This window comes from Molothrus ater, chromosome 15 (assembly GCF_012460135.2).
Source record: "Molothrus ater isolate BHLD 08-10-18 breed brown headed cowbird chromosome 15, BPBGC_Mater_1.1, whole genome shotgun sequence".
In the NCBI taxonomy this organism is placed as follows: domain Eukaryota; kingdom Metazoa; phylum Chordata; class Aves; order Passeriformes; family Icteridae; genus Molothrus; species Molothrus ater.
This window is the reverse complement of record NC_050492.2, coordinates 16,787,613-16,814,177: the sequence shown is the minus strand read 5'-3', so window position 1 is coordinate 16,814,177 and position 26,565 is coordinate 16,787,613. Positions and strand designations below refer to the sequence as shown.

At 58.2% G+C, this 26,565-nt stretch overlaps 1 protein-coding gene across 6 annotated transcripts in view; it reads right to left on the bottom strand.

The window, feature by feature from the left end:
• ABLIM3 (actin binding LIM protein family member 3) overlaps positions 1-12,360 on the bottom strand; it is a 46,770-nt gene extending 34,410 nt beyond the window's left edge. For 2 of the 6 annotated variants that reach the window (XR_008508639.1, XR_008508640.1), the window contains exon 1: positions 11,999-12,358. Coding sequence is in view for 1 of the 6 variants with exons in the window: in XM_054516452.1 (XP_054372427.1) it covers positions 11,999-12,011 (13 nt within the window). In the remaining 5 variants the exon portion in view is untranslated. Of the gene's footprint in view, positions 1-11,998 lie in introns of all 6 variants that reach the window. The other 4 variants (XR_008508638.1, XM_054516452.1, XR_008508641.1 and 1 more) reach the window with 3 other exon arrangements.
• Positions 12,361-26,565: the final 14,205 nt, after the last annotated feature.

The window sequence follows — 26,565 nt, the reverse complement described above, 5'->3', positions numbered from 1 at the left end:
GCTCAACCCTGGCACCCAGTGCCACATCCAGGCTTTGTTAAACACACCCAGGGATGGGGACTCCACCACCTCCCTGGTCCCAAAACTCCTGAAATCACACAGAAATGACACAGAAATGACACAGAAATGACAGGCTTGGGAGAGACCTTCAAGCTCATCGAGTCCAACCCAGCCCCAACCCCTCAACTGAACCCTGGCACCCAGTGCCACATCCAGGCTTTGTTAAACACCCCCAGGGATGGGGACTCCACCACCTCCCCGGGCAGCCATTCCAGAACTTTTATCACTCTTTGTGTAAAACACTTTTTCCTGATATCCAGCCTAATATCCAAGCCTTGGTGCAGCTTGAGGCTGTGTCCCCTGGCTCTGTCAGGAGACAGAGCCCAGCCCCAGCTGAGCACAGGCACCTTTCAGGAGCTGCAGAGAGTGATGAGGGCACCCCTGAGTCTCCTTTCCTCCAGGCTGAGCACCCCCAGCTCCCTCCTCTCCTCCTGCCCACACTGGGGCTCCCCAGCTCAGAATGCAGGGGGAGCCCTGGGCAGGCAGGGCTGGCTCTGCTGAGAGCCTTTGGTGCCTTTCATGGGGCTGGGGAACAAGGGTCTGCCTGCCATAGGCCAAGCCCTGGCACAGCTCCTGCTGCTCCTGGGCACAGATTGAGTCCTGCTGGTGCCTTCAGAGGCTGCCTAGAACAGAGGCTGGACTGGTAAAGGAATAAATGTGGGATTTATTAAAAGCCCTTCACAGGATCCACCTTGGGCAGTGCCAGAGCCCGGCCGTGGCTCCACCCCAGATGGATCCTGGCCACGAGTTCTCACACTTTGATAAGTTTGGGTCCATTTCCATGCTGGCTTCATTGTCCAATTCCAGCTCCAGGTGATGCAGTCCCACCCTCCCAGGTTGCTCCCCTCCATTCCCTGTTGTTTGCACTTTTGGGCTGAAGCTGCAGCGGTGTCCTTGGTCCTGGGGCTGGAAAAGGATTGTTCTGTGGGACTGAGCTGTGAGGAGAACCTGCTGACACCTGATATGGAGTGCAGAGTTATAAACTAACACAGTACTGAGTCTGGGAAATAGGAAAGCTCAAACTTAAGGCATCACTTAAAACATGGGTGGGTTTAGCCCTCTCCATCCCACTCTCCACGTGGAAATAAACCCATCTGTGGCCAGGGGAGCACCAGAGCCCCTGTGCACCCGAGCTGCGGGCACAGGAACTGGAGCATTCCTCGTTAACAAAGCCATTCACGCAGCTCAGCTCAGCTCAGCCACGCTGCCTTCCCCGCTGAGCTGTCCCTCCCAAGCCGAAGCGACAGTCTGTCCCCAAGAGCCTCTGGATGCCACTTCACCGGCTCCTCATTAGCGACAATTAACGGGCAATCAATGGGCCCGGCAGAGCTGGCACTTTCCGGGAACAAGTCCCCTTTCAGCGAGGGGGAAAATGAGCGCGGGCTTTGATGTGCTTTTGGTAAAGTGAGCCAAAACCCGCCTGCCAGGGAACAGAATTGTCCCAAACCGGAGCCTTGCTGCCACCTGAGCAGCCCAGGAGGCAGAGAGGGCTGGGACCGCTGCAGGGTCCCCATCCTGGCCAGCTGCAGTGTCCCCATAGTGTCTCCCATCCTGGTGTCCCCATCCAGGTGTCCCCATCCAGGTGTCTCCATCCTGGCCAGCTGCAGGTGTCCCCATCCAGGTGTCCCCATCCTGGCCAGCTGCAGGTGTCCCCATCCAGGTGTCCCCATCCTGGGCCAGCTGCAGTGCCCCCATCCAGGTGTCCCCATCCTGGTGTCCCCATCCAGGTGTCCCCATCCTGGGCCAGCTGCAGTATCCCCATCCAGGTGTCCCCATCCAGGTGTCCCCATCCAGGGCCAGGCCTCCCTCTGGACACCCAGGGGATGCTCCCAGCCAAGGTGGGAGCAGGGACCAGGGGTAGAATCATGGAATGGTTTGGATGGGAAGATACCTTAAAGCTCATCTCATTCCACCCCCAGCCATGGCAGGGACACCTTGCACTGTCCCAGGTGTCACCAAGCCCTGTCCAGCCTGGCCTTGGGCACTGCCAGGGATGCAGGGCCTGCCCACCCTCCCAGGGAGGGATTTCATCCCAACATCCCACCTAACCTCACTCCCTGGCAGTGGGAAGCCATGCCCTGCATGCTGCCACTCCACCCCTGGTAAATCCTCTCTCCACATCTCCCCAGGAACTGGAAGGCCACAGCTGGGTGATCCCAGAGCTCCTCTCCTCCAGGCTGGACAATCCCAGCGCTGGGAGCCCAGAGCAGGGTGCAGCCCTGCAGGTGAGGAGGAGGATGGACACTCCAGCCAGGAGGTGCTGCTGCCTCAGAGCCACCCCCAGCACCAGGCAGGGTCTCTGCAGCTCCACTATTCCCTGGAGATGGGCACTGCCAACCCTGCACAGCCTCTGCTTCCCTGGCTTCCTGTCTAGCTGAGGGAGGGAAAAAAAGGATAAAGAAGGCAAAAAAAGCAAAGGGAGATGGGCTGGATGTGACAGGCTGGTGGCTGTGACACAGGAGCCTCGTTAGCAGCATTTTTTCCCTGCAGTTGGAGTGGGGGCAAAGCCAGGGAGAGTTTCCCAGCTGCCTGCACCAAAGCAAGGCTCCTGTACAGGGCTTGTCCTGCCAGGGGCAGAGCTGGGCAGGGGCACCCCAGGCGTTCAGCTGATGGCTCCTGCCCCATCCCCAGGATGGGAAACTCCTGTGACCCCTCCAGCCACGCTTCCTGCAGCCCAAGGGGAGCATCTGAGCACGCTGAGCCTGCCAGGGGCTGAGGCTGGGGGGTTCCACACCCCAAAGAGAGCTCACGGTGCCTCGTGCCACCCGATATTGGGACAGGCTGGGGACAAGAGGGGGTGTGGGGACCAGCATGGCCACAGCAGAGCCCAGCAGCTCTCCAGGGGATCCAGAGCAAGGATCTGGCAGATCTCTCAGCTGACTAAGAGCCCTTTGTGCCCAGTGGCTGTGCTGTACCGAGGGAAGCCAAAGCAATTAGCATTTCTTGGAGACACTCTGGAAAATCCTCCCTGAGTGCTGGGGAAGAGCTGCCACAAGCTCAGCAAAGGGCCTGGAGCCTCCTGCCCTGCAGGGAGCCGCTGTGCTGGCAGTGCAGAGCGGGACTGTCCCCCTGCAGGCCACTCCTGCCAGCCCCTGGCGCCTGTGCCCTCCTTGCTGAGCCCCCTGCCAGTGCCACCACCCTGGGCACCACGAACTGCCAGGGGCACAGAGCCAGGCAGCTGCCAGCACCTTCCCCAGGGCACAGCCCGGGGGAAAGGCACCTCAGGGTCCCAGCACAGGGGGAAAAAGGCACCTCAGGGTCCCAGCCCAGGGGGGAAAAGGGCACCTCAGGGTCTCAGTACCTCTCCCAGAGCACAGCCCAGGTGGGAAAAGCACCTCAGGGTCCTTCCCTAGGGCACCTCAGGTGGCAAAGGGCACCTCAGGGTCCCAGCCCAGGTGGCAAAAGCACCTCAGGGAGATGCAGGAGTGATCCCATCCCTCAGCTGCAGCCTGCAGGGAGGGGAGGAGCAGGGCTGAGCAGTTTGGGCTGAGAAGTTTGGGGACGAGCACTCTTTTTGGGGATGACACAGGAGCAGCAGCTGCAGCTGGCCAAGGCAGGGATTATTTTTAACAGCTACTTGTAGAATGCAGGGAGAGCCTGGGGGAGCCACGGCCCGAGCTGCTGCTCAGCCCAGCCCTGTCCCCAGCACGTGCAAGGCACAGATCCCCCAGGCAGGTTTTTTATAGGGTTTCCTGCTCCTGCTGGGCAGCAGCTCAGCGTGGCCACCCCATCCCCTCCCTCAGCAGCCGCTCACATGCCGTGCGCCAGAGTCTTTCCATTCCCTCCCGAGCTGTTTCCTCTCCTCTCCTTATTAGGGATCCACCTACCTATCCATCTTCTGGCTCTCTCCCCCTCTGGGGCTATTTTTAAGATGCCATAAAAGCTTTCAACGGGGAGCATCCTCAGGGAGGCAGGGGATTTTATATGGAGCCCATCAGGAGGAGTCATCAGCACATAACTCACCACACAGGCACTGCCTTGGCTTTTTTTCTGTTTTGTGAAAAGCAGGGGAGGGGAGAACATCCACACTGAATCCCTCAGGGGAGGGGAGAACATCCACACTCAAGCCCTCAGCAGCTCATCCAGCTCCTCCTTTTGCAGAGGGGAAGGATCAGCCCAGCCCTCTCCTCTCCTGGTGGGACACCAGTGCAAGGGCTCTGGGGATGGATGGAGGGATGGTTTTGCTCCCTGATCAAATGCTCCAAGCTGGGATCATGCAGCAGCTGCCAGCAGACCAGGGATGGCCTTGCTGAGAGGGGCTGAGCTCTCCCTGTGTGCCCACACACCTGGAACTGCTCAGCTCTTTGGCTCATGGTCAAAAGGTGGGGGAAATTCCACCCAAACTGCCTCCAAAGACACAGCTTGGACAGACAGACAGACAGACAGGACCAAGAGCTGGCTCCCTGATGCCCATAGGCACAGCCTGGACAGACAGACAGGACCAAGGTCACCCTGATGCCCACAGGCACAGCCTGGACAGACAGACAGACAGACAGGACCAAGAGCTGGCTCCCTGATGCCCATAGGCACAGCCTGGACAGACAGACAGGACCAAGGTCACCCTGATGCCCACAGGCACAGCCTGGACAGACAGACAGACAAGACCAAGGGGTCCCTGATGCCCATAGGCACAGCCTGGACAGACAGACAGACAGAACCAAGGGCTGGCTCCCTGATGCCCATAGGCACAGCCTGGACAGACAGATGGACAGAACTAAGGTCACCCTGATGCTCACAGGCACAGCCTGGACAGACAGACAGACAGGACCAAGGGCTCCCTGATGCCCATAGGCACAGCCTGGACAGACAGAAGGACAGAACTAAGGTCACCCTGATGCCCACAGGCACAGCCTGGACAGACAGAAGGACCAAGGTCTCCCTGATGCCCATAGGCACAGCCTGGACAGACAGACAGAAGGACCAAGGGCTCCCTGATGCCCACAGGCACTGCATCAACCCCACAATCCCCTCTTTGCCCCCCTCAATCTGGTTATTCCCTGTGGAATAGCTGCCATCCCCCTCTGTCCCAAAGCCTGGCCACAAACCCCAAGGACACCCCACCCGTGCCACCTGCACCCTGGCACAGCCTGGCAAGAGCCTAAAGCAGGCTGGCACATGTGTGCCACGGGGGAAGGATGCCCACAGTGCCAGCCAGGTGAGGGCACAGTGACCCCAGTGCCAGCCAGGTGAGGGTACAGTGCCCCCAGTGCCAGCCAGGTGTGGGCACAGGGGGCCCTGCAGGGGCTGCAGCTCCTGCTGTGCCTCAGGAAGGGGCTCCACACTCAGCTTTGCTCCCCCTGCTCCTCTGAAGCTTTGAGGGCTTTGCTCAGGGGGTGCAGCAAAGCCACCCTGGGCCACCCACCCACCCACCCTGTGGGAGCCTCTGTGGCTGCCCTGGGAGCAGCTGGCACTGGGAGAGCCCCACATGTCCCAGCAAGTGCCTCTGAGCCAGGCACAGACCCACCCAGTCCCCAAGGGGGTTCAGAAATAGCTCCCATTCTGCAGCCAGAGCAATCCCTGGAAGTGTCCAAGGCCAGCTTGGGCAGGGCCTGGAGCACCCAGCTCTGTGGAAGGCGTCCCTGCCATGCCAGGGGGTGCTGCAACAAGAGCTTGGAGGTCCCTTCCAGCCCTGGCCATCCTGAAATTCCAAAAAAACAAAAAAAAAAAGACCAAACCAAACCAAACAATAAACCCCAAAAATAGTTTTAAAAAAATCCAGAAAAAAATCCAGAAAAACTAAAAAAAAAAAAGAAAAAGAAAAAAATTCCAAAAAATTCCAAAAAGACCCCACAAAATTAAAAATAAAAAAATAAAAAAATTCCAAAAATAATAAAAAAATTCCCAAAAAAATTTAAAAATATAAAAAAAAATAAAAAAAAATTTAAAAATCCCCCCAAAAATTAAAAAAAATAAAAAAAAATTCCAAAAAAAAAAAAATCCCCCCAAAATATTCCAAAAAGGGCTGGCAGCACAGCACAGCTGGGATGTTGGGAAGGACAGGCAAGGTGCTCTCACAAGTGAGGTGTTTCTGAGGGGGGCTGCTCCACAGGGCCTGGCAGGGGGCTTGGAATCCTCCTGGGCAACAGTCACACAGCTCCCTGCTCTGAGGACAGGTCAAACCATGGAGCTCAAACTCAGCCTGGGTTGAGGAAGGGGTTTTGAGGCTGGCATTGGCACCAGCAAAGCTTCTCCTGCCCCCCAGCTCTCCAAATGTGCCACTTGTTGCCAAGAAAAACCAGAAGCCAAGGGATGGCTTCAAACCTCGAGCACCTGCTCCCCAGAGAAACCTTCCCACAAAGGATTCCCCAGCTCTGAGCCTTCCCCAAGGCTCAGGAAGAAGCTGATTCAAAATGGAAGTGGAGTAAAAATGTCCATGAACAGGAAAAACAGATGATCCTTGGGGCTCTGCAGGCCCTGCCAGGCCAGCAAGGGTAAGAAGAAAGGAAGGTCAGCCAGGCTGGCTCAGGAAAGCACAGCAGCAGCAGCAGCAGCTCCTTTTTCTTGCTGCTCCCCGCCCCAGGCAGTGCAGAAAGCTCATCAATTCCCAGGCCAGGGCTTATGGCTGATACTGATAAAGCATCCACAAAACTCCACCTGAGCTGAAAAATGCACCCAGAAACTGGGGCCTATCAAACACCTGAGCCACCAGCAAATAAATGGCACCAGTGAGCTGAGGAGAGATCACTTTGGGCCTGATAAACCTCAAACAGCCCTTTCCTGAGAGCAGGAGCGCCCACGGGCTGTGGGGCACAGCATTCCAGCTGCTCTGCTCCCCCAGGGATGCACTGAGCCCCCTGACCCCAGAGGTGCTGGGCACAGGAGGACTTGGCACAAAATCCCTGCTCCAGTCCCCTGCCAGCCTTGGCACAACCACAATCCCTGCTCCAGACCCTGCCAGCCTTGCCCACAGCCACAATCCCTGCTCCAGACCCTGCCAGCCTTGGCACAACCACAATCCCTGCTCCAGGCCCTCCCAGCCTTGCCCACAGCCACAATCCCCAAGCCTGAGGCACCTGTTCCTTCCCTCCCCATTCCCTCCCCATCCTGCAGAACTCCCCATCATTCCTCAGCCCAGCTCCTGCCATGACCACTCCACCCCCAGATGCTTTCTGGAGGTTCTGCAGCGCTCCCAGCTCAGTCTCTGATGTATTTCAGAACTAAAAATACCAAATGAGGTGTTCCCAGAGCTTCGTGATGGCCCCAGCACGACAGGGCTGCAGGGTCTGCCTGGAGCTGGGTGGGATTTCCCTCCCTCCTTCCCAGCAGAGGCAGCAGCACATGGACTCCTGTCCCCAGCCCAGCCTGCTGGCACCCCAAAGGCTCTTGTCCTGCTAAAGCAGAGGCAGTTGATGATTAGAAAATGTGCTTTTTGTTTGAGAAGAGCACGCCAGGCCCTTGGAAGAATTCAGTGGCTTCCATTGACCTTCCAGCACGCGCTCCACAGGCCTGCAGGGCTCCAGGGCTCCTGCTCTCCCAAGGGCCAACTGCCAGGAAAGAGGGTTTGAAAGAGCCTGGGTGAGAGGACAGAGCCCATCCACCAGCCCAGGGACAGAGCTGCTGCCTGGCATTGGAATTCTCTGGCAGCAAAGAGAATGCAATGGGTGATTGTGCCTCTGCTAGGCTGCCCAGGAAAACAGAGAATATTTGTGTCTGGTTGTTTGTCATGGTGCTGAGAGGACTAAAATGCAGGCAGGGAGTCTGGGAGCTCCTCTGGGTGCCCAAATTCTGGAAAACTCCCTGCTCATGGCATCAACAGGCTGATCCCTCCGGGTTCCCTGCATCTGTGACCACGGGAAACCCTCCCAGCTGGGTGGGGACACCTGGTGAATCACCTGGCCCAGGAGCAGGGCTGCAGCTCCCAGAGATGGCCAGCACCACGGGATTCCTCTTCAATTACACAGGCCCTTAATGGAGTTTGCTGGTAAACACCTTGTACCCACATGTGCCTGCAGATTACGGGGTAATCACGCTTAGAGGATCACGATCTGAGAGAAGCATGATTGAGGGAAGACAAAAATAACCAGGCAAACATGCTGCAGCCCCCAGGGTCTGTCAGGAAACCTCCCTTCCCAAATGCTCCACTGTCCAGCCTTGCCTCTCTCAGGGCAGGGGCAGGAATTTGAGAGGTGCCAGGGATGGGGGTGACACTTTGCATCTGGCATTCCAAACCCACTTCGGGAGCTCTCCGTGCTCCACCAGGCTCCCACTGCTCCCAGGATGGGGGGAAATGGCTCAGCCCACCCTGAGCTGGTTTGCCATCAGATTCTGGCCTTGTTTTTCCCACCTTGGGGACAGGAGGGAGTCTGGAAGATGCCAGGCGTGTGAGCCAGCCCCATCACCCTGTGCCACACTGATCCAGACCTGCCCAACCCAGAGCTGGCCAGGATGGCACCCACAGGGGCTGGCATGTCCTTGGTGGGAGCCAGAACAAGCAGGGGCACCTTGATCCTGCCCAAAGCAGTGCCCAGGCTGGCACAGCCCCTCACCCAGAACAATCAGGAGCACCTTGTTTCTGCCCAAAGCAGTGCCCAGGCTGGCACAGGCTCCCTGCCACCCCAGCAGGGATGGATGATGTGCAGATCCCACGGGGTGACTCACAGCCAGCACTCCAGGGACCTGCAGCACCCAGCCCTGCTGGCTCCCTCCAGAGCAGCAGAAGGGATCCTTCCCACTCACTCCAGAGGCTCAAATCCTCGGGGCAGGGGCAGCTTTAACCCTTTCAGCACAAAACACAGCATCAGTCATGCTGTTCCCAGGGAGATGCTGATTTTAAGGGATGTTCTCTTGGCCAAGGGTTTGTCCTGCAAGCTCCAGCTCCCATGGAAGTGCCAAGCAGCATCACAGACCTGTTTGCTAAGGTAGGGATCCATTTGTAAGCAATTAGTGAGAGGCAGTGATAGCCTAAGGAATGTAAACACCAGCACTGTGCCCTCCTACCCATCACTGCAAGCCCAGGAGCAGAGGCCACCTTCCCACCCTCGGGGCCACCTGAGCTCCTCTGCAGCCTCAGGACAGGAATTTTCACCTGACATCAAGTAGTTTCATCTCTTCACCCCAAACACACAGTTCCTATCTGGCTTTGCCTTCCTCATGGGACAGATGATGATATGGTGACACTCAAATCCGGGGTGCAAACCACCCCCTGTCCCCTGAGCAAGGCTCCTGTGCGCTGTGCGTGGAGCATCTCCAGGGATAAACCCAGCAAATCCTGCCCAGAGCTCCTGGAGGCCTCTCAGATTTGCTCAGCAGCGTGGCTCAGGGCCAGCCATGGCCCACAGCCACAGGTTTCCTGCCTCACATCAGCCTCAGGCAGGGGAGAAGCGTGAACAAAATGCACCCAGCGAAGTGGGAAGCAGTGGTGGGAGTTCACAGATCAGATGGTGGCATTCTGTCCTCAGCTGTGCATCTCCTTGCTTTGCCAGCCCCAAAATTTTAGGCCTGCAGGCACAGGCACACCTGGGCATCATAAATTTGTGCACAATCTGGCTGCTTCAGCCCTTGTCCTGGGGGGAAAAACAGCCAAAAAAAAAATCAAAGCAGCAGATCTGCCCATGCTGGGAGGGCTGGGAAGCTCTGGCAAGTGGCACCAAACCCCAGTGAGTCACTGGCCACCAGCAGAGGGGTAAAAAAGCCATGGTAGGGCAGTGCCAGGGGCATCACAGGGGTGAAACAGAGATGGCACAGACACAAGGCTGCCAGGATTTGGGTTTTGTGCCTCGTGGATGGATTGGGGGGCTACAGGCTGGGGAGGGATGCCCAGAGCTGGGTGAGGCAGCCCTTGGCAGTGTTCACAGCAGTCCCAGAGTGAGCTGATGGCAGAGATGGCCCCACAGCCCAGCCTGGCTCGCAGAGTGAGCTGGAACACAAGTGAAGCAGCATTTGGGCACCCAAGCCCTGCTCAGAGCACTCCAGCTGCTGGGAGAGCAATGGGAGCCCAAGAGGACAGAGCCAGCACCCAGCAGGGTTTGCACAGCCCTGGGGTGGTCCCAAGGCACCTGCAGAGACCCAAAATCACCAACCCCCAACACCCTGAGTGACCAGGAGATGTCACAGAGTTGCTACTTAAAATGGGGGAATGGCAGCTTAGGCAAAGACTGCAAAGCCCCCCAAAAAGCTGAGCAAGAGGGTTTGGCACTGCTGAGTGATGTGCCCAGGGCCACAGAGCTGGGCAGGGGCAGAGGAGCAGCTCCCAAGGACTCCTGGCTGTGCCCAGGGGACTCTCCTGTGTGGCAGGGCAGAGTAGGGGGCATAGCAGGGGGGTTTGGATCCCTGGCACCTCCATGGGCAGAGCAGGGGGGTTTGGATCCCTGGCACCTCCATGGGCAGAGCAGGAGGGTTTGGATCCCTGGCAGAGCAGGGGACAGACAGCAGGGTTTGGGGCAGGCAGCAGGGTTTGGCTCCCTGGCACCTCCATGGGCAGAGCTGCAGGGTTTGGGGCCCTGGCACCTCCATGGGCAGAGCAGGAAGGTTTGGATCCCTGGCACCTCCATGGGCAGAGCAGGAGGGTTTGGGGCCCTGGCACCTCTCTGGGTGTGGGAGGCTGCAGCTGAGGGAGTTGTGCAGCACCATCAGATAGCTGGAACACAGCAGTGCCATAAACAGCCCTTATCTCCAGCAGCAGCCCAGGCTGCTATTAAGAGCTGGGAAGGAATCCCAAAAGGAACCAACAGGCGTTTGTCAGAATTGGCTCAGAGGAAGCCCAGCAGTCCCACCTGACCAGGGAGGCCCGTGATGCCAGCAGGGCTGAGCTGCTCCCCCGGAGGAGCAGAGGGAGGACCCTTTGTTTTCAGGCATCCTGCAGGCTCGGAAAGGATCAGTCCCTATTGTTTCCCACCCAGGCAGCGCCAGCCCCGCTCCCCCGGGAGGGGGCTCGCTCCTGCCCCAGGTGTGGCTCGGGCAGAGGGCACCTGGAAAGTTTCCTCGCCTCTGACACAGCCCAACAGAGCTGGAATCACCTGTTCTGTTGGCTCGCAGCGTGCCAAGGCATTTTTCACGGTGTTTTGCTCGGGAACCACCCCAAGCCCTCGGATTGAGAAACCTCAGCACGCCAGAGCAATGGAGAAGTTGCTGCCCTGCTGTTCTGTGCCTGGGGGAGGGCTCCGCTCCTCACACAGCTCCAGGAGCCACGGCAGGGGCAGGGGGGCTTCCCTGCAGGGGTCAGGCCGGGAGGAAGCCCCTCAGGTGGCCCTCAACACCAACTCCTTCACCAGGGACTTAAAGACGGGGATCAAAGCCGTGCCAGCGAGGTGGGCACAGCTGTCACACAGCTCGGCAGGTAGGAAAAAGAAATTGATTGTGACTTGCTCAGCCCTGATCAATCTTCCCAGACTTTCCAGCAAGGGCACAGAATCCAAAGTGAGCAGCCTGGTGCCAGTTCTCATCTTATGCAGCACATTTCCGAGCTCTGCTTCTTTAGAAATTCATCCACAGCGCATGAGTGCCTCCGTCCCTGTCTCACACGCACAATAGCAACACCCACATCCCCAGCTGCAGAAGGTTTGGGTTTTTTTTTTTTCCCCAGGATTGCACCTGTGCTTTGCTCAGGTTTCTGGGTCTCTCCTCACCCTTCTCCTCCTCCCCTCGCATCCATTTCTGCCCAGGCAGAGGCAGCAGCAAGTGAGGCTGTGCCTGTCAGAGCGCTCCTGGCTGCCTCTCACCATGTTGCGTATCGACATTTCAGTCGATGCTCTGCCCTCCAAAACCCCAGCAATCCAAGCCAAGAAAAGTACTCCGTGGAGATAAGCACCGCGGCTCAGCCCACATCAAACACGGCCGAGCCAGAGCCTGTCAGAAAGCAGGCAAGCAGGAAAATAACCCAAAATCCATCCCACTGGGCTTGTCAGCGCTGCTATGACATTTTCTTTCCAATTCCTCCCAGCCAGCTCGGTGCGGTATCAGCCCCATTCCCTCAGCCAAGGCGAGAGGACGCCGTACTCACTGCTGGTGCTCATCCTGCCGCTCCTTCCCCGTCCTTCTCACCCAACAAAGGGGCCAAGATGCTCTTTAAATCCGCTTCTCCTGCTGCTCCCCGGCCGCGGGAGGAGGCTGCCGCTCTCCCTCTCCCAGGAGAATATTCCCGTGCGATCCGCCGCCTAACGCATCCTCCGGCGGCTGTCCCCGGCGCTGTCCCCGCGGCCGGCGGATGCCAAGGTCACGGCCGGCAGGGAGGGGACGGGACGGGCCCGGGGGAGGGTCCCAGCCCGGGGGAGGGTCCCGGCGGAGCGGCGGGGGCCGGCCGGAGCTCGGCCATACACTGCAGAGCGGGGCCGCGGCCGCCCGCTTATAGCGGCTGGGAGCGGCGGCGGGGCCGCGCAGCACCGGGACCGCCTCGGCACCGCCCCGGCAGCACCGCCCCGGCACCGCCCCGGCCCAGCGGCACAGCCCCGGCACCGCCCCGGCACCGCCCCGGCCCAGCGGCACCGCCCCGGTACCCCCCGGCACCGCCCCGGCACCGCCCCGGTACCCCCCGGCACCGCCTCAGTACCCCCCGGTACCCCCGGCACCGCCCGCGAGCAGCGACCGGCCGGGGAGACACGGGCGGGGCCGGGCGGGGCCGGGCGGGGCGGGGCGGACACGGATCCCTGCGCGGACCCGGAGGCGGCTGAAGGATGCTCAGCCTTGGCAGTGCCCTGCCCTGCTTTGCTCTGCCCACTGCCCTGCCCTGTCCTGTGCTGGCTGCAGTCGTGCCCACAGTCCAGCCCAGCTTTGCCCTGCCCTGCTCTGGTTGCAGTCGTGCCCACTGCCCCACCCTGCCCTCAGTTCTGCCCACAGCCCAGCCCAGCGTTGCCCTTGCCCTGCCCTTCCAGCTGCCCTGTTTTCAGCCCCCTGCCCTGCCCTGCCCCGCCCTGCCCTCAGTCCTGCCCACAGCCCAGCCCAGCCCTGCCCTGCCCTGCCCTGCTCTGCCCTGCCCACAGCCCCTGAGCCCCCTGGCTGGTCCCTCCTTGCCGCTGGGCTCCTGCCCAGCCCTGGGTGCCACTGCTGCCCTGTGCTGTTTGCTGTCCAGCTGAGCACCCCAGAAATGCTGTCCCAGGACAGAGGGATGCGGTTTGTGCTGGATTTCCTCCAATGCCAAGGTTCCCTCCTGCAGCTGTCCAGGCTGGCACCCCGGCTCTCCTGGCAGCCTGGGTGTCTGTCCCGTGCCAGGATCGGGAAGGGAGCTGAGGGTGTCTGCACGGCTGTGGGACAGAGAAGGGCTCTTCCCTTGGGATCAGAGCAGCCTTCCCTGCTGGCAGCACCTCAGGATCCCTGCAAGGTTCCAAAGCCCTGAGCCCCGTTTTGTGGCTGAGACACTCTCAGTCAGAACAAAGCCATGCCCAGGCTGCTCCCTGGGTGCCCGCAGAGCCAGGCTGTGCCCCATGCCCACTGTGCTGCCCTCCCAGGCTGTGATTGCAGGATCTGAGCTCAGCCCTGCCACTAAAGAGAGAGGTTTGTTATGCAGCGTGGCAGGCGCTGTGTCCCTGCACTGCTGGGGCTGCAGAGCTGCTCAGAGAGCCCCTCTGGCTTCCCCTCCTCTCGCTGCTTTATCTGCAGCAGCTGCTGCTGGTGACATGACAAGACAGGTAGCAGCGAGCTGTGCTGGTGCTGCCAGCTCCCTGCCAGCCCTGCTGCCTGTCCCCTCTGGCTGTCCCCTCCCCTGAGGTGTCAGGGAAGAGCAGGAGGAGCAGCGGGAGTGGGAGCCTGGAGGTTCCTGCAGGGCTGGGGGGAGCAGAGCTGCTGATCCAGGAAAGATTGAGACGCTGTTTACAGGAGCATGTAGTGACAGGACAAGAGGGAGTGGCTTTAGAGGAGGGTTAGATTAGATATTGGGAAGAAATTCCTCCCTGTGAAGGTGGGTAGGCTCTGGCACAGGATCTTCCAGATCCCTGGAAGAGTCCAAGGCCAGGCTGGAAGGAGCCCTGAGCCACCTGGGCTAATGGAAGGTGTCCCTGCCCATGGATGATCTTTAGGATCCCTTCCAGCCCAGGCCATTCTACAATTCTGTGGTGATTCTATGGCCCAGCACGGTGGGATGGCTCAGGCTGCACTGAGTTTGGCCTTCTGTAAAGTTTCCTGTCCAGATATGTCCCTTCAGGGAAGGTCCCCATCCCAGCCAGACTGTCATGAATGGTGTCAATGACCCCCATCTGAGGAGTCAATAAAGCAGCCAGGACGTGAGCTGGTCCCCACGGTTCAGCAGCTAATTGAGCTTCTTCCACTGACCTGGTTTCCAAATCTTGTTAACTTGCTGCCTTTAGAACAACTTGAAATCTTCAGCACAGACAGGCTGGGGTTACAGAGGGCTGCACAGGAGGATGGGGTGGATCTGGTGGATCTCAGGGGGCACCGTGCAGAGCCTCTGCCCTCGCATCCCCTCCCCAGCTGGGTGGTGCCAGAGGTGCTCTGTGGGGAAGGGGAGAGGGCACTGCCAGCTGGGCAGGGTGCTCCCGCAGTGGGATCTGTGAGTTTTGGTGCTGGGGAGGTGGCAGCAAGGAGCTGTGGCCCTTGGTCACCTCCCCATCTCAGCCAGAAGCTCCTGGGCGCTGCTCCGAGCCCTTCACCACCAGCTCTGCCGTCCCAGGGCGTTTTGGAAATCCCATTTCCTTTCCTTTGTCTGAGGGAACTGCCTGCGAAAGCTGCCGCGAGAGGATGTTCGGGATGCCTGAGACAGGAGTCACAGAGGAGGAAATGTCAGGATGTTAAGGCAGCCTCCTTTCATCCCTTTGTGTCTGTGCACTGCAACATGAATTTTCACAGCAATTATTGGATGCGTTTTTCCCACAAGGCTCCTGCTCCGCTCAGCACCTGCAGGTCCCACAGAGCTCAGGCTGTGCAGAGGAAGGGGAACCCTGCACTCTCCAGTGAGAAGGGGCACAGGAGTGATGGAGATAAAAGGACAGAGGAGAAAAAGGTGCTAATTTCATTTAATTTTCCTTCCCTGGACACTCGGATTTTTATCCCTCCTCCATAAGATGCTGAGAATCACCTGAGCCAGACTTCCCCCAGCTGCTCATCACTGTGTTCCTGCCTGATCCCAGCTGGAGAGCTGGAAGTTGCTGGTTGCACGAGGAACCACCGGGAGCTGGGCTCAAACACATCCTGTGCCACAGCTGCACCAGGAATGGTGAGAAATCAGGCTCAGTGTGAGCCATGTGTCTCTGCGTGTTTCCATGTGAGGCTGTGCTCAGCTGCTGCCCCTGGGAAGGGATTTTGGTCCCCAGGGCTGGAGGGGCAGCCCCAGGGAAGGGGATCCCTCCTCAGTGCCGTGGGACACATGAGGAATGGTGAGGCTGCAAGGGGAATTTCGGATAGCAGGTGCCAGAGCTGGGAGAGAGTCAGGAGAGTAAAAGGATCACACAAACACCCAGTCCTGGAGGCACGGGGATGGTCCATCAGCAGCCTCTGGCGTTTCTGCCTTATTCGGGGCTGGATCATCCCTTCCAGCACACCTGGACACCGCCCACACATCCGTGCTTGCAGCACCGGCTTCCAGCGCTCTCCCCGTGCTTTCCCAGCCCCTTCCCTTCCACTGGGAGTCATTTGGGTGCACAGCCTTTGCTGCGGGCTCCGAGAATCCCCGGCGAGCTGGAGATGCCTCTGCCGGGGATGGCAGCTGCAGCGCCCATGTGTCCGTCTGTCCCTGCGGCTCCAGCTGGCCAAACACGGCCCTGGCAGCCCAGCCCCCGGCTCAGCTCCTGCCCAGCGCTGCCAGCACAGCCTCTCGTGTCTCCAGGATGATCTGAGTGCAAAGAGCAGCGGGAATGCCCTTGGGGACAGCCCCACGCCCCGCACGGAGCACTGGGCAGGCTGCACACAGCCACGGCTGACTCATCACAAGCTGGTGACATTTTCCAAAAAAAGCCTCAAAGTCCGGGGCTGTGATGTTCCCAAAAGGCAGCAGAGGAGCCTAAGGGGGCTGCAGACCCCATTCTACCATGGCACATGGGCTGTGGCATGGCAGGGAGGAAATTCTCCCTCGCTGGGCAGTTCCCATCCACTCTCCTTGTCCCTGGTTGCCCTGGGAGGTGGCATCTGGCAGGGGTAAGGTCAGGCGTGGGCAGATGCTGCTGCCCACTGCCCCAGTGCAAAGCCAGGCACTCCTAGTGGTGGCAGATTTATTTCCCATGTTATGGGGATGAACATTTTAATTTGTGAGTCCCTGGACCACAGAGCAACTGGGAGCAGAGGCAGTGAACTGGGCAGTGGGGCTCTGGTGCAAAGGTCCCCTCCCATCCTCTTCCTCCTCATCCTCCTCCTCCTCACAGCCACCACCAAGGCATTTGCCAGTGGTTTGGCTTTCTTCCAGTTTCCCCAGCAGCCCTTCCCAGCAATTCCCCACATCAGCAGAAGGAGACACAGCCTGGCAGAGGCAGATGTTCCCCGGGCTGCCTGCATTAAAGTGATAATCAAATGATAGATTATTTTCAAGCAAAGTCTCATTTTCAGCATTAATTTTAGTGCCGTGCAAAGAGAGGCAGTGAAAAGAGCACCCAGGCAGTGGAGGATGGGTGGGATCTGGATGTGCTCCAGGGAGAGCTGATGCACCACAGCCCATCTGTACCTGCAGCCATCCTGCAAAGCCACCAAGGGAGGGCTCCATCCTCTGGCTCCTGCATCCTCCTTCCTTCTTATCCTCACCAAGGCTGCCTCTGGGTCAAATGCAACCAATATTCCCCAGCCAGCAGCAGGTGAGTCAAAGCAAGTCCTGCAGGAGCTCTGCACACCAGGAATGTTCACATTCCCTCCTGAAAGACCTGGACAGCGGGAGAGGAGAGGTGCTGCATGGCTTGGACTGATGGCAAAGGTTCAAGGGCTTTGAAAGTCAGTGTTTTTCCCAAAACCTGCAGATCTTTCACCCTGGGGCCCACCGGAAAAGGAGGAGCAGTTGCTGTGTCCCACAGCAGGGCTGGGGCCCCCAGGCTGTGTCAGGAATTAATGCCCAAGCTGGGGCTGCTTCATTTGCCTGTCCCAGCCTGTGTGTGACACAGAGGGACCCTTTGTGGGCACAGCCACCCTGCTGAGCCCAGCTGGCAGCTCCTGCCTGGCACAGGGAGCTCAGTTCCAGCTGCAGCCCAAGGCCCCTGCCCTGCTTTCACCCCACTGGAGGGCAGGGGAAGCCGGGGTTCATTTTGGTTTTCTCTTTGAAGTTGCCCTGGAGCACTGAGGGCTGCTGGCAGAAGGAATTCCTCCCCTTGGGCTGGGATCAGGAGATGTCCATGGACAGCCTTGCCCAGCATGAACCATCTGTGGGAAGCTCAGCTCTGGGATCTGTGCACTCCTGGAATTCCTCCAGCCTCCCAGAGCTCCTCAGGGAGCACCCCCTGCTCAGGACGACCTGGGAAATGCTGCTGCTTTCTGATTGCTGCAGTGGGATTATCACAATAATTCAGTTTTCCTTTTCTTCATCAAATCATTCCATGGGAAAACCTGGACTCGGGGTGATTCTGGAGGAATTTAGGGCACCTCCAGGAACTGGAGCTCAGGCCAGGTCTCCAGATCCTCAGGAGGAGGCCAAATGCTGTAATTAAAGAGAGTTAATTTCTTTTTCCACTTCTAAGCTGCAGAATGGCTCGCCCCAGGTAAGCAGCAGGTTATCTCTTTTCTAGGAAATCTCACTCTTTTTCTTTTTTTTTTGTTCCTCAGTCTAAAAATGGAATGCAGACCCTGAAAGTAAATTCCCAGAGAACACCACTGTGCAAACATCCCAGGCTTTGATTCAAAGTGTTTGGATTAATTAGCTTAAACTGAAAGCTTTCATTCTGATTTCAGCCTCGGCTTTATGGACAAAAAATTAAAGCAGCAAAGCTTTGGAAGTTGAAAAATCAAAATGTTCCAGCCTGGAAATATCAAAACAAGATGCTGAGCCTCGCTGAGCTGCTTTGTTGCTTTCTAAAAGGAAATGGCATCGAGAGCAACACCTTTACAAGAAGCTTGGATCATTAAGCACTTCAAAAAAAAAAAAACCAAAAAAACCCCCTACTTCAGCATAAGCAATTAATTTCTTAATTAGATTTTCTCTTTTTCTTCCAGAGGGAAGTCTAAAAATATTGATTTTCTCCATTTTATCCAAAGATTTCTTTAAATATGATCCCCTCACTGGATGGTTAAGCTGGAGCTTGAGCTGTGGGAATTACATGGGGTGGTTCATTTAAATTCACTTTGTCATCTTTCCTTCTCCTTGTCCTGTTTATTTCTGTTCCAGTGGCAAAACAACACCAGGGTAAAAGCAGAGGATAATACAGAAAATAGAGACTGAAAGGGAAATTGAACATTACATATTTTGGAAGTCTCATTTTCTAGAGGTGAAACACATTTCCTTTGGAACCCTCTCAGAGGAGAACAGCTCTGATGTTTGGAGCAGTTTTCCTGCTGATTTCCATCCAAAGCAGCACCTGGATGAAGCTCAGCTGGACATTCCCATCAGCATTACCTGTCCTGGGCTGTCTTTAACCCAGGAACCATAAAATCCCTGCTGGAATTGCATGTGGCTGTGCTGGCCACTGAGTCACACCCAGCTGGGAGCTCCCACAATCCCTGGGAGAAGGTTCCAGAGGGTTATTTCCCAGGAGATGTCCTCCAGCCCTGGCTCTTGTGTCCCTGCTGCTGCTCAGGGCGCTGCTCCCCTATTTTGGAGCTCTGCCTCGTTTTTGCAATTCTGCAGCCCCACAGGGCTTGGGGGGGTTTTGCCAGCCCATGGAGCTGCTGGGGCTGGGAGAGCAGGGCTGGGACAGCAGGGCTGGGGAGAGCAGGGCTGGGAGAGCAGGAATGGGGAGAGCAGAGCTGGGACAGCAGGGTTGGGAGAGCAGGGCTGGGACAGCAGGAATGGGAGAGCAGGGCTGGGACAGCAGGGCTGGGATGAGCAGGGCTGGGAGAGCAGGGATGGGACAGCAGGGCTGGGGAGAGCAGGGCTGGGACAGCAGGGATGGGGAGAGAAGGCCTGGGGAGAGCAGAGTTGGGGACAGCAGGGCTGGGATGAGCAGAGCTGGGACAGCAGGGATGGGACAGCAGGGATGGGACAGCAGGACTGGGACAGCAGGGATGGGACAGCAGGGCTGGGACAGCAGGGCTGGGATGAGCAGGGATGGGGAGAGCAGGAATGGGGAGAGAAGGCCTGGGGAGAGCAGAGTTGGGGACAGCAGGGCTGGGATGAGCAGAGCTGGGACAGCAGGGCTGGGAGAGCAGGGCTGGGAGAGCAGGAATGGGGAGAGCAGGGCTGGGGAGAGCAGGGATGGGGAGAGCAGGGCTGGGAGAGCAGGAATGGGGAGAGCAGGGATGGGGAGAGCAGGGCTGGGACAGCAGGGATGGGGAGAGCAGGGCTGGGACAGCAGGGCTGGGGACAGCAGGAATGGGAGAGCAGGAATGGGGAGAGCAGGGATGGGGACAGCAGGGATGGGGACAGCAGGACTGGGACAGCAGGAATGGGAGAGCAGGAATGGGGAGAGAAGGCCTGGGGAGAGCAGAGTTGGGGACAGCAGGGCTGGGATGAGCAGGGCTGGGACAGCAGGGCTGGGACAGCAGGGCTGGGACAGTAGGGCTGGAGAGAGCAGGGCTGGAGAGCGCAGGGCTGGGGAGAGCAGAGTTGGGGACAGCAGGGCTGCAATCGCGTTTTGCCCATGCTGGGAGGCAGCGGAGCGGTTCCTGCTGCCATCTAATGGCTCTGACAATGAACACCCAGAAGGGAGGGCCCGGCTCAGCCAGCGCTGCTGGCTGGTGAGTCCCTGAGCTCTCCCGAGGGCTGCAGGAGGTCACACCGAGCCCACGATGTCCCTGAGGGGACACTGGGCACGGGGGAAGGGCGAGGACAGACATTCCTATTGCAAAGCCAGGACAAGCTCCTTTGGGATGATGCTTCTGGTGCCAGCAGCTCTGCCCTTCCTGGGGCAGGGTGAATGTCCCTCACACCCTGAAATGCTCGGAAATGGGAATATCCTGAGCTGCCAGGACCTGTGGGATCAGCAGTGCAACTCCTCACCCTGCATAGCCCCAAAATCCCACCCTGGCCATCCCTGGAGCTCTGTCGAAGCCCTCCTGGAGCTCTGGCAGCCTCGGGGCCGTGCCCATTCCCTGGGGAGCCTGGGCAGTGCCAGCACCCTCCTCTGGTCCTCCCTTCCATGCCCCATGCACGGCCTCACTTCGCTGGCTGTGTCTGGGACAGTCTGGAGGCTGCCCTGGCTGTGGCACTGAGCTGCTGCCCTGCAGTGACGGTGACAGGAGCAGGGGGCGTTCCTGGGATTCCCACCCCAGTGCCAGGGAGGAGACCCCAAACCACAGCTCCTGGTGTGACAAAGGCTCCAGACCCACATGGATCCATCCAACACACACTGAACCATTTTCCCATTCTCCACTTTCCCAGTTTTCCCATTCTCCACTTTCCCAGTTTTCCCGTTTTCCACTTTTCCAGTTTTGCAGTTTTCCAGGAGGGTTCATTTCCTCCCCTGGCTGAAAACAATGCAAGAGGAGCAGGACTCAGCATTTCTGAACACGAAGCGCTGAGTTCAGCTCAGTTCAGCCCCAGAGCCCTCTTAACCCTTTCGCTGTGGGATGGAGCGGAATTCCCAGGGCGGCAGCAGCAGCAGCTTTGGATTGCTTTGTGTTGAGAGAATTCAGAAAGGCCTTGGAGGTGGAAGAAAATTCCTGAGGGAGGGCCATCGATGAGGAGAAAAGTCTCAAAGCCAGGCCAGTCTGGCTGCACTCAGGGACTGGCCACACCAGTTTGGCTGTGAAAGCCTTGAGATTTCCGTGTGTCCTCAGCCACGCATGAACCCCCATTCCCCAGTGCCCCAGCTGCCACAAAAGCTGTGAAAATGCTGTCCCCAGGCCAGCCAGCCTTGGGGATGGAGGGACATGAGGCAAGTTCTCCAGGTGAGCAGCCCAAGGGGTCCTGGATTCCTGGAGAACCTGGAGGGGGCAGGTGCTTATTGTTGCTCTGTGCCATTAGCACAGGGTGACAGCAAAAGCAGAGCTCTGGAATGAGGAAATGTCCCTGAGGAATTGTCCCCTGTGCTCCTGCCAGCGTCCCAGCCCTCCCCCACTGGGATTTCAGAGGGAGGGAAGGAAAGCTCTGCTCCATCTCACACCAAAGTGGGTACCAGAGGATCAAACCATGAACCAAGAGTTCCTTTGGCCTCAAACAAAACCTTTCATCTTTTTCTGTTTGCTTTTTCCTCCAGCAAAGCCGGCTCTGGGCTGACTTCCTTTGCTTTCAGCTTCAGTGTGGAATAACAAGCTGAAAAGCCACGAGGCTTCGTTTTTGAACCTGCCAAGGAATGGCCGACTTCAGAAGGAGCAGAAACGTCGGGAAAGCTCGGTGTTAACTGTTTCATGATTTCCACATTGGGAAATCTCGGTGTTAACTGTTTCATGATTTCCACATCGGGAAAGCTCGGTGTTAACTGTTTCATGGCTTCCACATCGGGAATGCTCGATGTTAACTGTTTCGGGAATGCTCGGTGTTAACTGTTTCATGATTTCCACATCGGGAATGCTTGCTGTTAACTGTTTCATGATTTCCACATCGGGAATGCTCGGTGTTATCTGTTTCGGGAATGCTCGATGTTACCTGTTTCGTGATTTCCACACCGGGAATGCTCGGTGTTGACTGTTTCATCGTTACCACATAGGGAAAGCTCGTTAACTATTAACTGTTTACTGTTTTCATCGCTTCCAAGAGGAAAAACCTCCCCGTGATTCCCCTGCCGCGGACTTTAGCACCAATACTGCTGGGTCCACAGATCTCTTGTTCTGTGCGCCCGTATTTGCATTTTGCCAGGGGGGTCGGAGCTGGGATTCCCTCGGGAATGCCTCTCCCGGGATTCTGCTGCCGCACAGCCCCAAGGACGGCGGGCAGGACACAGGTGAGGCCGGGAGAGGCTGCTCGTGCCAGGGAGGGGAGATCCCTGCGCTTGGCACGGGCACACGGTGCCCATGGAGCCTCCCTGGAATTGTTTCCTGCCCAGCCGGGCGAAGGAGGCGCCTGGGAATAGCGGGAGCCGCAGTTTCTAACCCAGCCCTGGGTAACTCATTGACCTCTGCTGGGAAGCGGAGGTTCCCAGGATGATAAGGAGCTCTTGGAAGGAATTCCTCCCCTCGTGTGAGGGAGTGGCAGCGCCGGGCGCGTTCGCAAACACGTCCGGCAGCACAGCAGCGTTCCCCGGGCTCGGAGAGGCTGGAACTGGATGCGGGAGCTCTCCGGGAGGGAAGCGGAGCTGGGAGCAGGTCAGTGGAGCCGCTGTGTGTCCCCGGGGCTGTCCCCTGCCCTTCGGCCCAGCTGGGCAAAGGCAGCTGGGAGCTGGTGCAGGTGGCTGGAGAGATCCAGAGCCTCTGGAATTCCAGGCTGCATCCAGCCCCTCTGGAATTCCAGGCTGGAGAGATTCAGCACCTCTGGGATTCCCGGCTGGAGCGATCCAGAGCCTCTGGAATTCCCAGCTGGATCCAGCCCCTCTGGGATTCCCAGCTGGAGAGATTTGGCACCACTGGAATTCTAGGCTGGAGCGATCCAGAGTTTCTGGAATTCCCGGCTGGAGCGATCCAGGGCCTCAGGAATCCCAGGCTGGAGCGTGGAGTCCGGGGCTTTGGCGCTGCCTGGGTCAGGGGCTCAGGGATGGGCACGGAGGGAGGGACAGGAGGGTTTGGGTGCTTTGGGAACCGACGGGAGAAACGGGTCTGGGAAAGGGGGTTTGGTGCCAGGGCTGGGTGTCAACCCTGCAGAGCTCTGGGGTTTGGGGCAGCTCTGTCCCCGAGCCGAGGGTGCCTGCACAGCCACTCTCACTCCATTCCATGCCCAGGGCAGGGAAAAGTGGCTGGCACTGGGGTTGCAGAGGGAGAAGAGACCGTGGAGAGCAGGCACAGGCAGAGAACCCCCTCTGGAACAGGCTGAGATCCCAGGAAATATTCCAAACTTATCCCTGGCTTTTCCAGGGAGGCCAGGCTGCAGCAGCAGCAGCAATGGGGGCTCTCCAGGGGAGACCCAGGATTTGCTGGGAAGCAGAAGGGTAGGAAGTGGAGTGAGAGGTTTTCAGCTTGCTGGCCAAAAGGCAAATTCCAGCTCAGGTCAAACAGGAGGTGACACCTTTGCTTGTACAGGGATGGGTTTGGTTGCTAAGTTGTCAAGGTAGACTTAAAAACAAAAAGACATTTCACAACCACAAAGGAAGACATTTGTGTTTAAAATATTAAAATATTAATATTAAAATATTAAGCCCTCCCATTTTGTTGCTTGAAAAAAAAATCCCCTGTGTAGAAGAAATTTATGCTAATTGGTGAGCAAGAACTGCTAAAAGCAAGAATCTTCTGAGGAAAGCAAAAAGCTTTGTTTAAAAACACTGCCCTGCCTGAGCTCTGAGCACTTGGACAGCACGGGCCCAAAGCAGCAACAGCTCTTGTGTAAAGGTGTGCCTGAATCCAGCACAGAATTCCAGCTGTGTGCCCTGAGCACAGGCAGGCTGCACTCCCCCTCTGGTTCCTGCACCTGGCTCAGCTGGGGGAGGATTTTAGCTGTGGAGCTGCCCAGGGTTGGTGAGCAGGGCCCAGGCTCTGCCTTTGCCCCAGGGGAGCAGCGCTGGCCTGGCCCAGCACGGCCCTTCCTGCAGCCCCACAGCTCTGGGTGCAAAGCCCTGGGGCTCGGCAGGAGGATGAGGGGATGCTCCTTCTCCAGACAAGGCTGGCATTTGGGGATCCGGATGAGGAATCCCCACTCCTGCAGCCTGCTCTGACAGGGTACCCCGAGCACCTCTCAGTGCAGCCCTCCCTGCAGAGCTTTGGTTTGCCTTCCCTTTGGTGTGGAAGTTGCCAGCTCCATGCCAGCTGGGTTCCATCCTGCCATTCCCACAGCCAGGTGCTCCCCAGGCCTTGCTTTAGGGGCACTGCAGTTGTGCCAGGTGTGGGAATCTGTCTGCAGAGAAATTCCCTCTCTGGGTCATGGAATCAGACAGATCACCAGGTCTGGGTTAAAAGAGACTTTAAAATTTATCTCTGCTCACGGACAGGAACACCTTCCACTGCACCAGTGTGCTCACAGCCTCATCCAGCCTGGCCTAATTATTCCCTCCTATAATAATTAATGTAATAATTTATCCCTGGATTAATTTTTCCCTCCTCTGGAGAAGTCCAAGGCACTGCCATGGCTTGGGATGCAGCCTGGGAGAGCCAGCAATGCTCCTGGAGCACCCCCAACACACAAATCCCTGCAGTGGTGGCTCTGCCTGGTTGCTGCAGTAAAAACCCATCCCTAAAACCCCTCCCAACCTGCAAGTTCTCTCCCTAAACCCTTTTGGGTTTTATTTTGCAGGGGCTGTGTTGCTGCTGCCCAAAGATGCTCTGCAGAGCCCCCACAGCTCAGTGAACCCTCCCAGCCACCCCAAATCCCGACCCTGAGGGCTGGGGAAGCTCTGAGGATGTGAGTGAGGAGGGAATGAGGCTCACCCCCATCCTGGGATGCCCAAGGGATCCTGCAGGGCAGCCAGCCCCTTCCTGCTGCTGCTGCTGGAGCTGGGGTTTGCACAGCACTGCCCCCGGGGTGCCCACAGTGCCTGGGCTGCAGAACTCACCTGGCTGTGGGTGGCAGAGATGCCCGTGGTGCTGCCAGCTGCCCCCAGGGTGACACAGGAGAAGCATCAGGCAGGAAGGAGGAGCGGGATCACAGCCAGACCCACATGGAGGACGCTGGATGGGCCCCAGCTGGACGTCCCCAAAGGTGAGGGAGCAGCTCTGCCTCTGGAAATGGGGGAGATCAGCTGGGAGCTGGGGCAGGCTCGGCAGAGTGAGAGGAGGAATGGCAGGAATGTGCCACGTGGGATGGGCACTGCCCTCCTGGAGCAGAGTGCAGGGAAGGAGGCTCAGAGGGCCCTTGTGGCTCTGCACAGCTCCTGACAGGAGGGGACAGCCGGGGGCTGCTCCAGGCAGCAGGGACAGGAGGAGGGGAAATGGTCCCAAATTGCACCAGGGCTGGATATCAGGGAGAATTTATCCATAGAAAGGCTTGGCAAGCACTGGCACAGCCCATCCAGGACGTGGTGGAGTCCCCATTTGAAGGACATAGATGTGGCACTTGGGGACATAGTTTAGTGGTGCCCTTGGCACTCTTAGCTGTGTGGCCAGACCTGATGCCCTAAAGGCCTTCCCAAAGCTAAGGGATGCCCTAAAGGCCTTCCCAAAGCCACTGCTGCCCTAAAGGCCTCTCCAAAGCTACTGCTGCCCTAAAGGCCTCTCCAAAGCTACTGCTGCCCTAAAGGCCTTTCCAAAGTTAACTGCTGCCCTAAAGGCTTTCCCAAAGCTACTGCTGCCCTAAAGGCCTTCCCAAAGCTACTGCTGCCCTAAAGGCCTTTCCAGAGCTAAGTGATGCCCTAAAGGCCTTCCCAAAGCTACTGCTGCCCTAAAGGCCTTTCCAAAGCTACTGATGCCCTTAAAGGCCTTCCCAAAGTTAACTGCTGCCCTAAAGGCCTTCCCAAAGTTAACTGCTGCCCTAAAGGCCTTCCCAAAGCTAAGTAATGCCCTAAAGGCCTTTCCAGAGCTAAGTGATGCCCTAAAGGCCTTCCCAAAGCTACTGCTGCCCTTAAAGGCCTCTCCAAAGCTAAGGGATGCCCTAAAGGCCTCTCCAAAGCTACTGCTGCCCTTAAAGGCCTCTCCAAAGCTAAGGGATGCCCTAAAGGCCTTCCCAAAGCTGGCTGCTGCAGTGACTCCCTCCTGTGCCCTCCCCTGAGCCCGTGCCCGCCGCCCCCGCGGTGGCAGTGCCCTCTCAAAGGGGACATTGTGCATTGTGGCCATGCCCAGCCGTGGTGCCGGGCGGGCAGCGAGCAGCCCTGCCCCTGCCAGCCCTGTGCCAGCCCTGTGCCAGCCCTGTGCTGCTGTCACTGCACACATGGGCTGCTGCCTGGGGACCCCCTGGCACCAGGAGCTGGCGCTGGGATGCACAGGTAAGGTGCCCGTGGGGCTGCAGGGCTCCTGCCATGGGCTGGGAGCCTTGGGGACACCCTGGCACGGGGCACTGGCCCCTCTGGCCGCCTGCCTTTCCTCTGGGATGGCTCCTGGTGCTTTCTCCTCTTGGATTGGGGCGTGTAGGGAGTGAGGCAGGATGTTTTGGCCAGGGAGGGGACAGGGTGACTCTGGGGCTGGTTTATTCCCATGCTGTTGGTGTTTCCCCTCCCTGCCCAGAGCCCTCCAAGCACAGCCCGTGGGTGCTGGCATCCCCCAGGGCACCATTCCTGTCCCAGGGTGTCCCAGTGAGCTGGAGGAGGGACATGGCTCAGGGCCAGCCAGGGCCAGAAGGTGCCCTGAGCACCCAGCCCTGGAGCCAGGAGTGCAGCCCTGAGTGCTGGGACCTGGCTGGGGCTGGAGCTGTTTGCTGCCCACTGGTACAAAATATTTTGGCACTGAGGAGGTCAGTGAGTCACTGGCACGGCTGGGAACAACTCCCCAGCTGCAGTTTCAATTGGTCTCTTGAAAAAAAAAGCTCCCAGTTCCCTTTCTGAGCCTGGCTCAAATGAAAATAAACACTGAACCCGTGAGAGCAACCAGAGTGAGCCCTGGGGACCC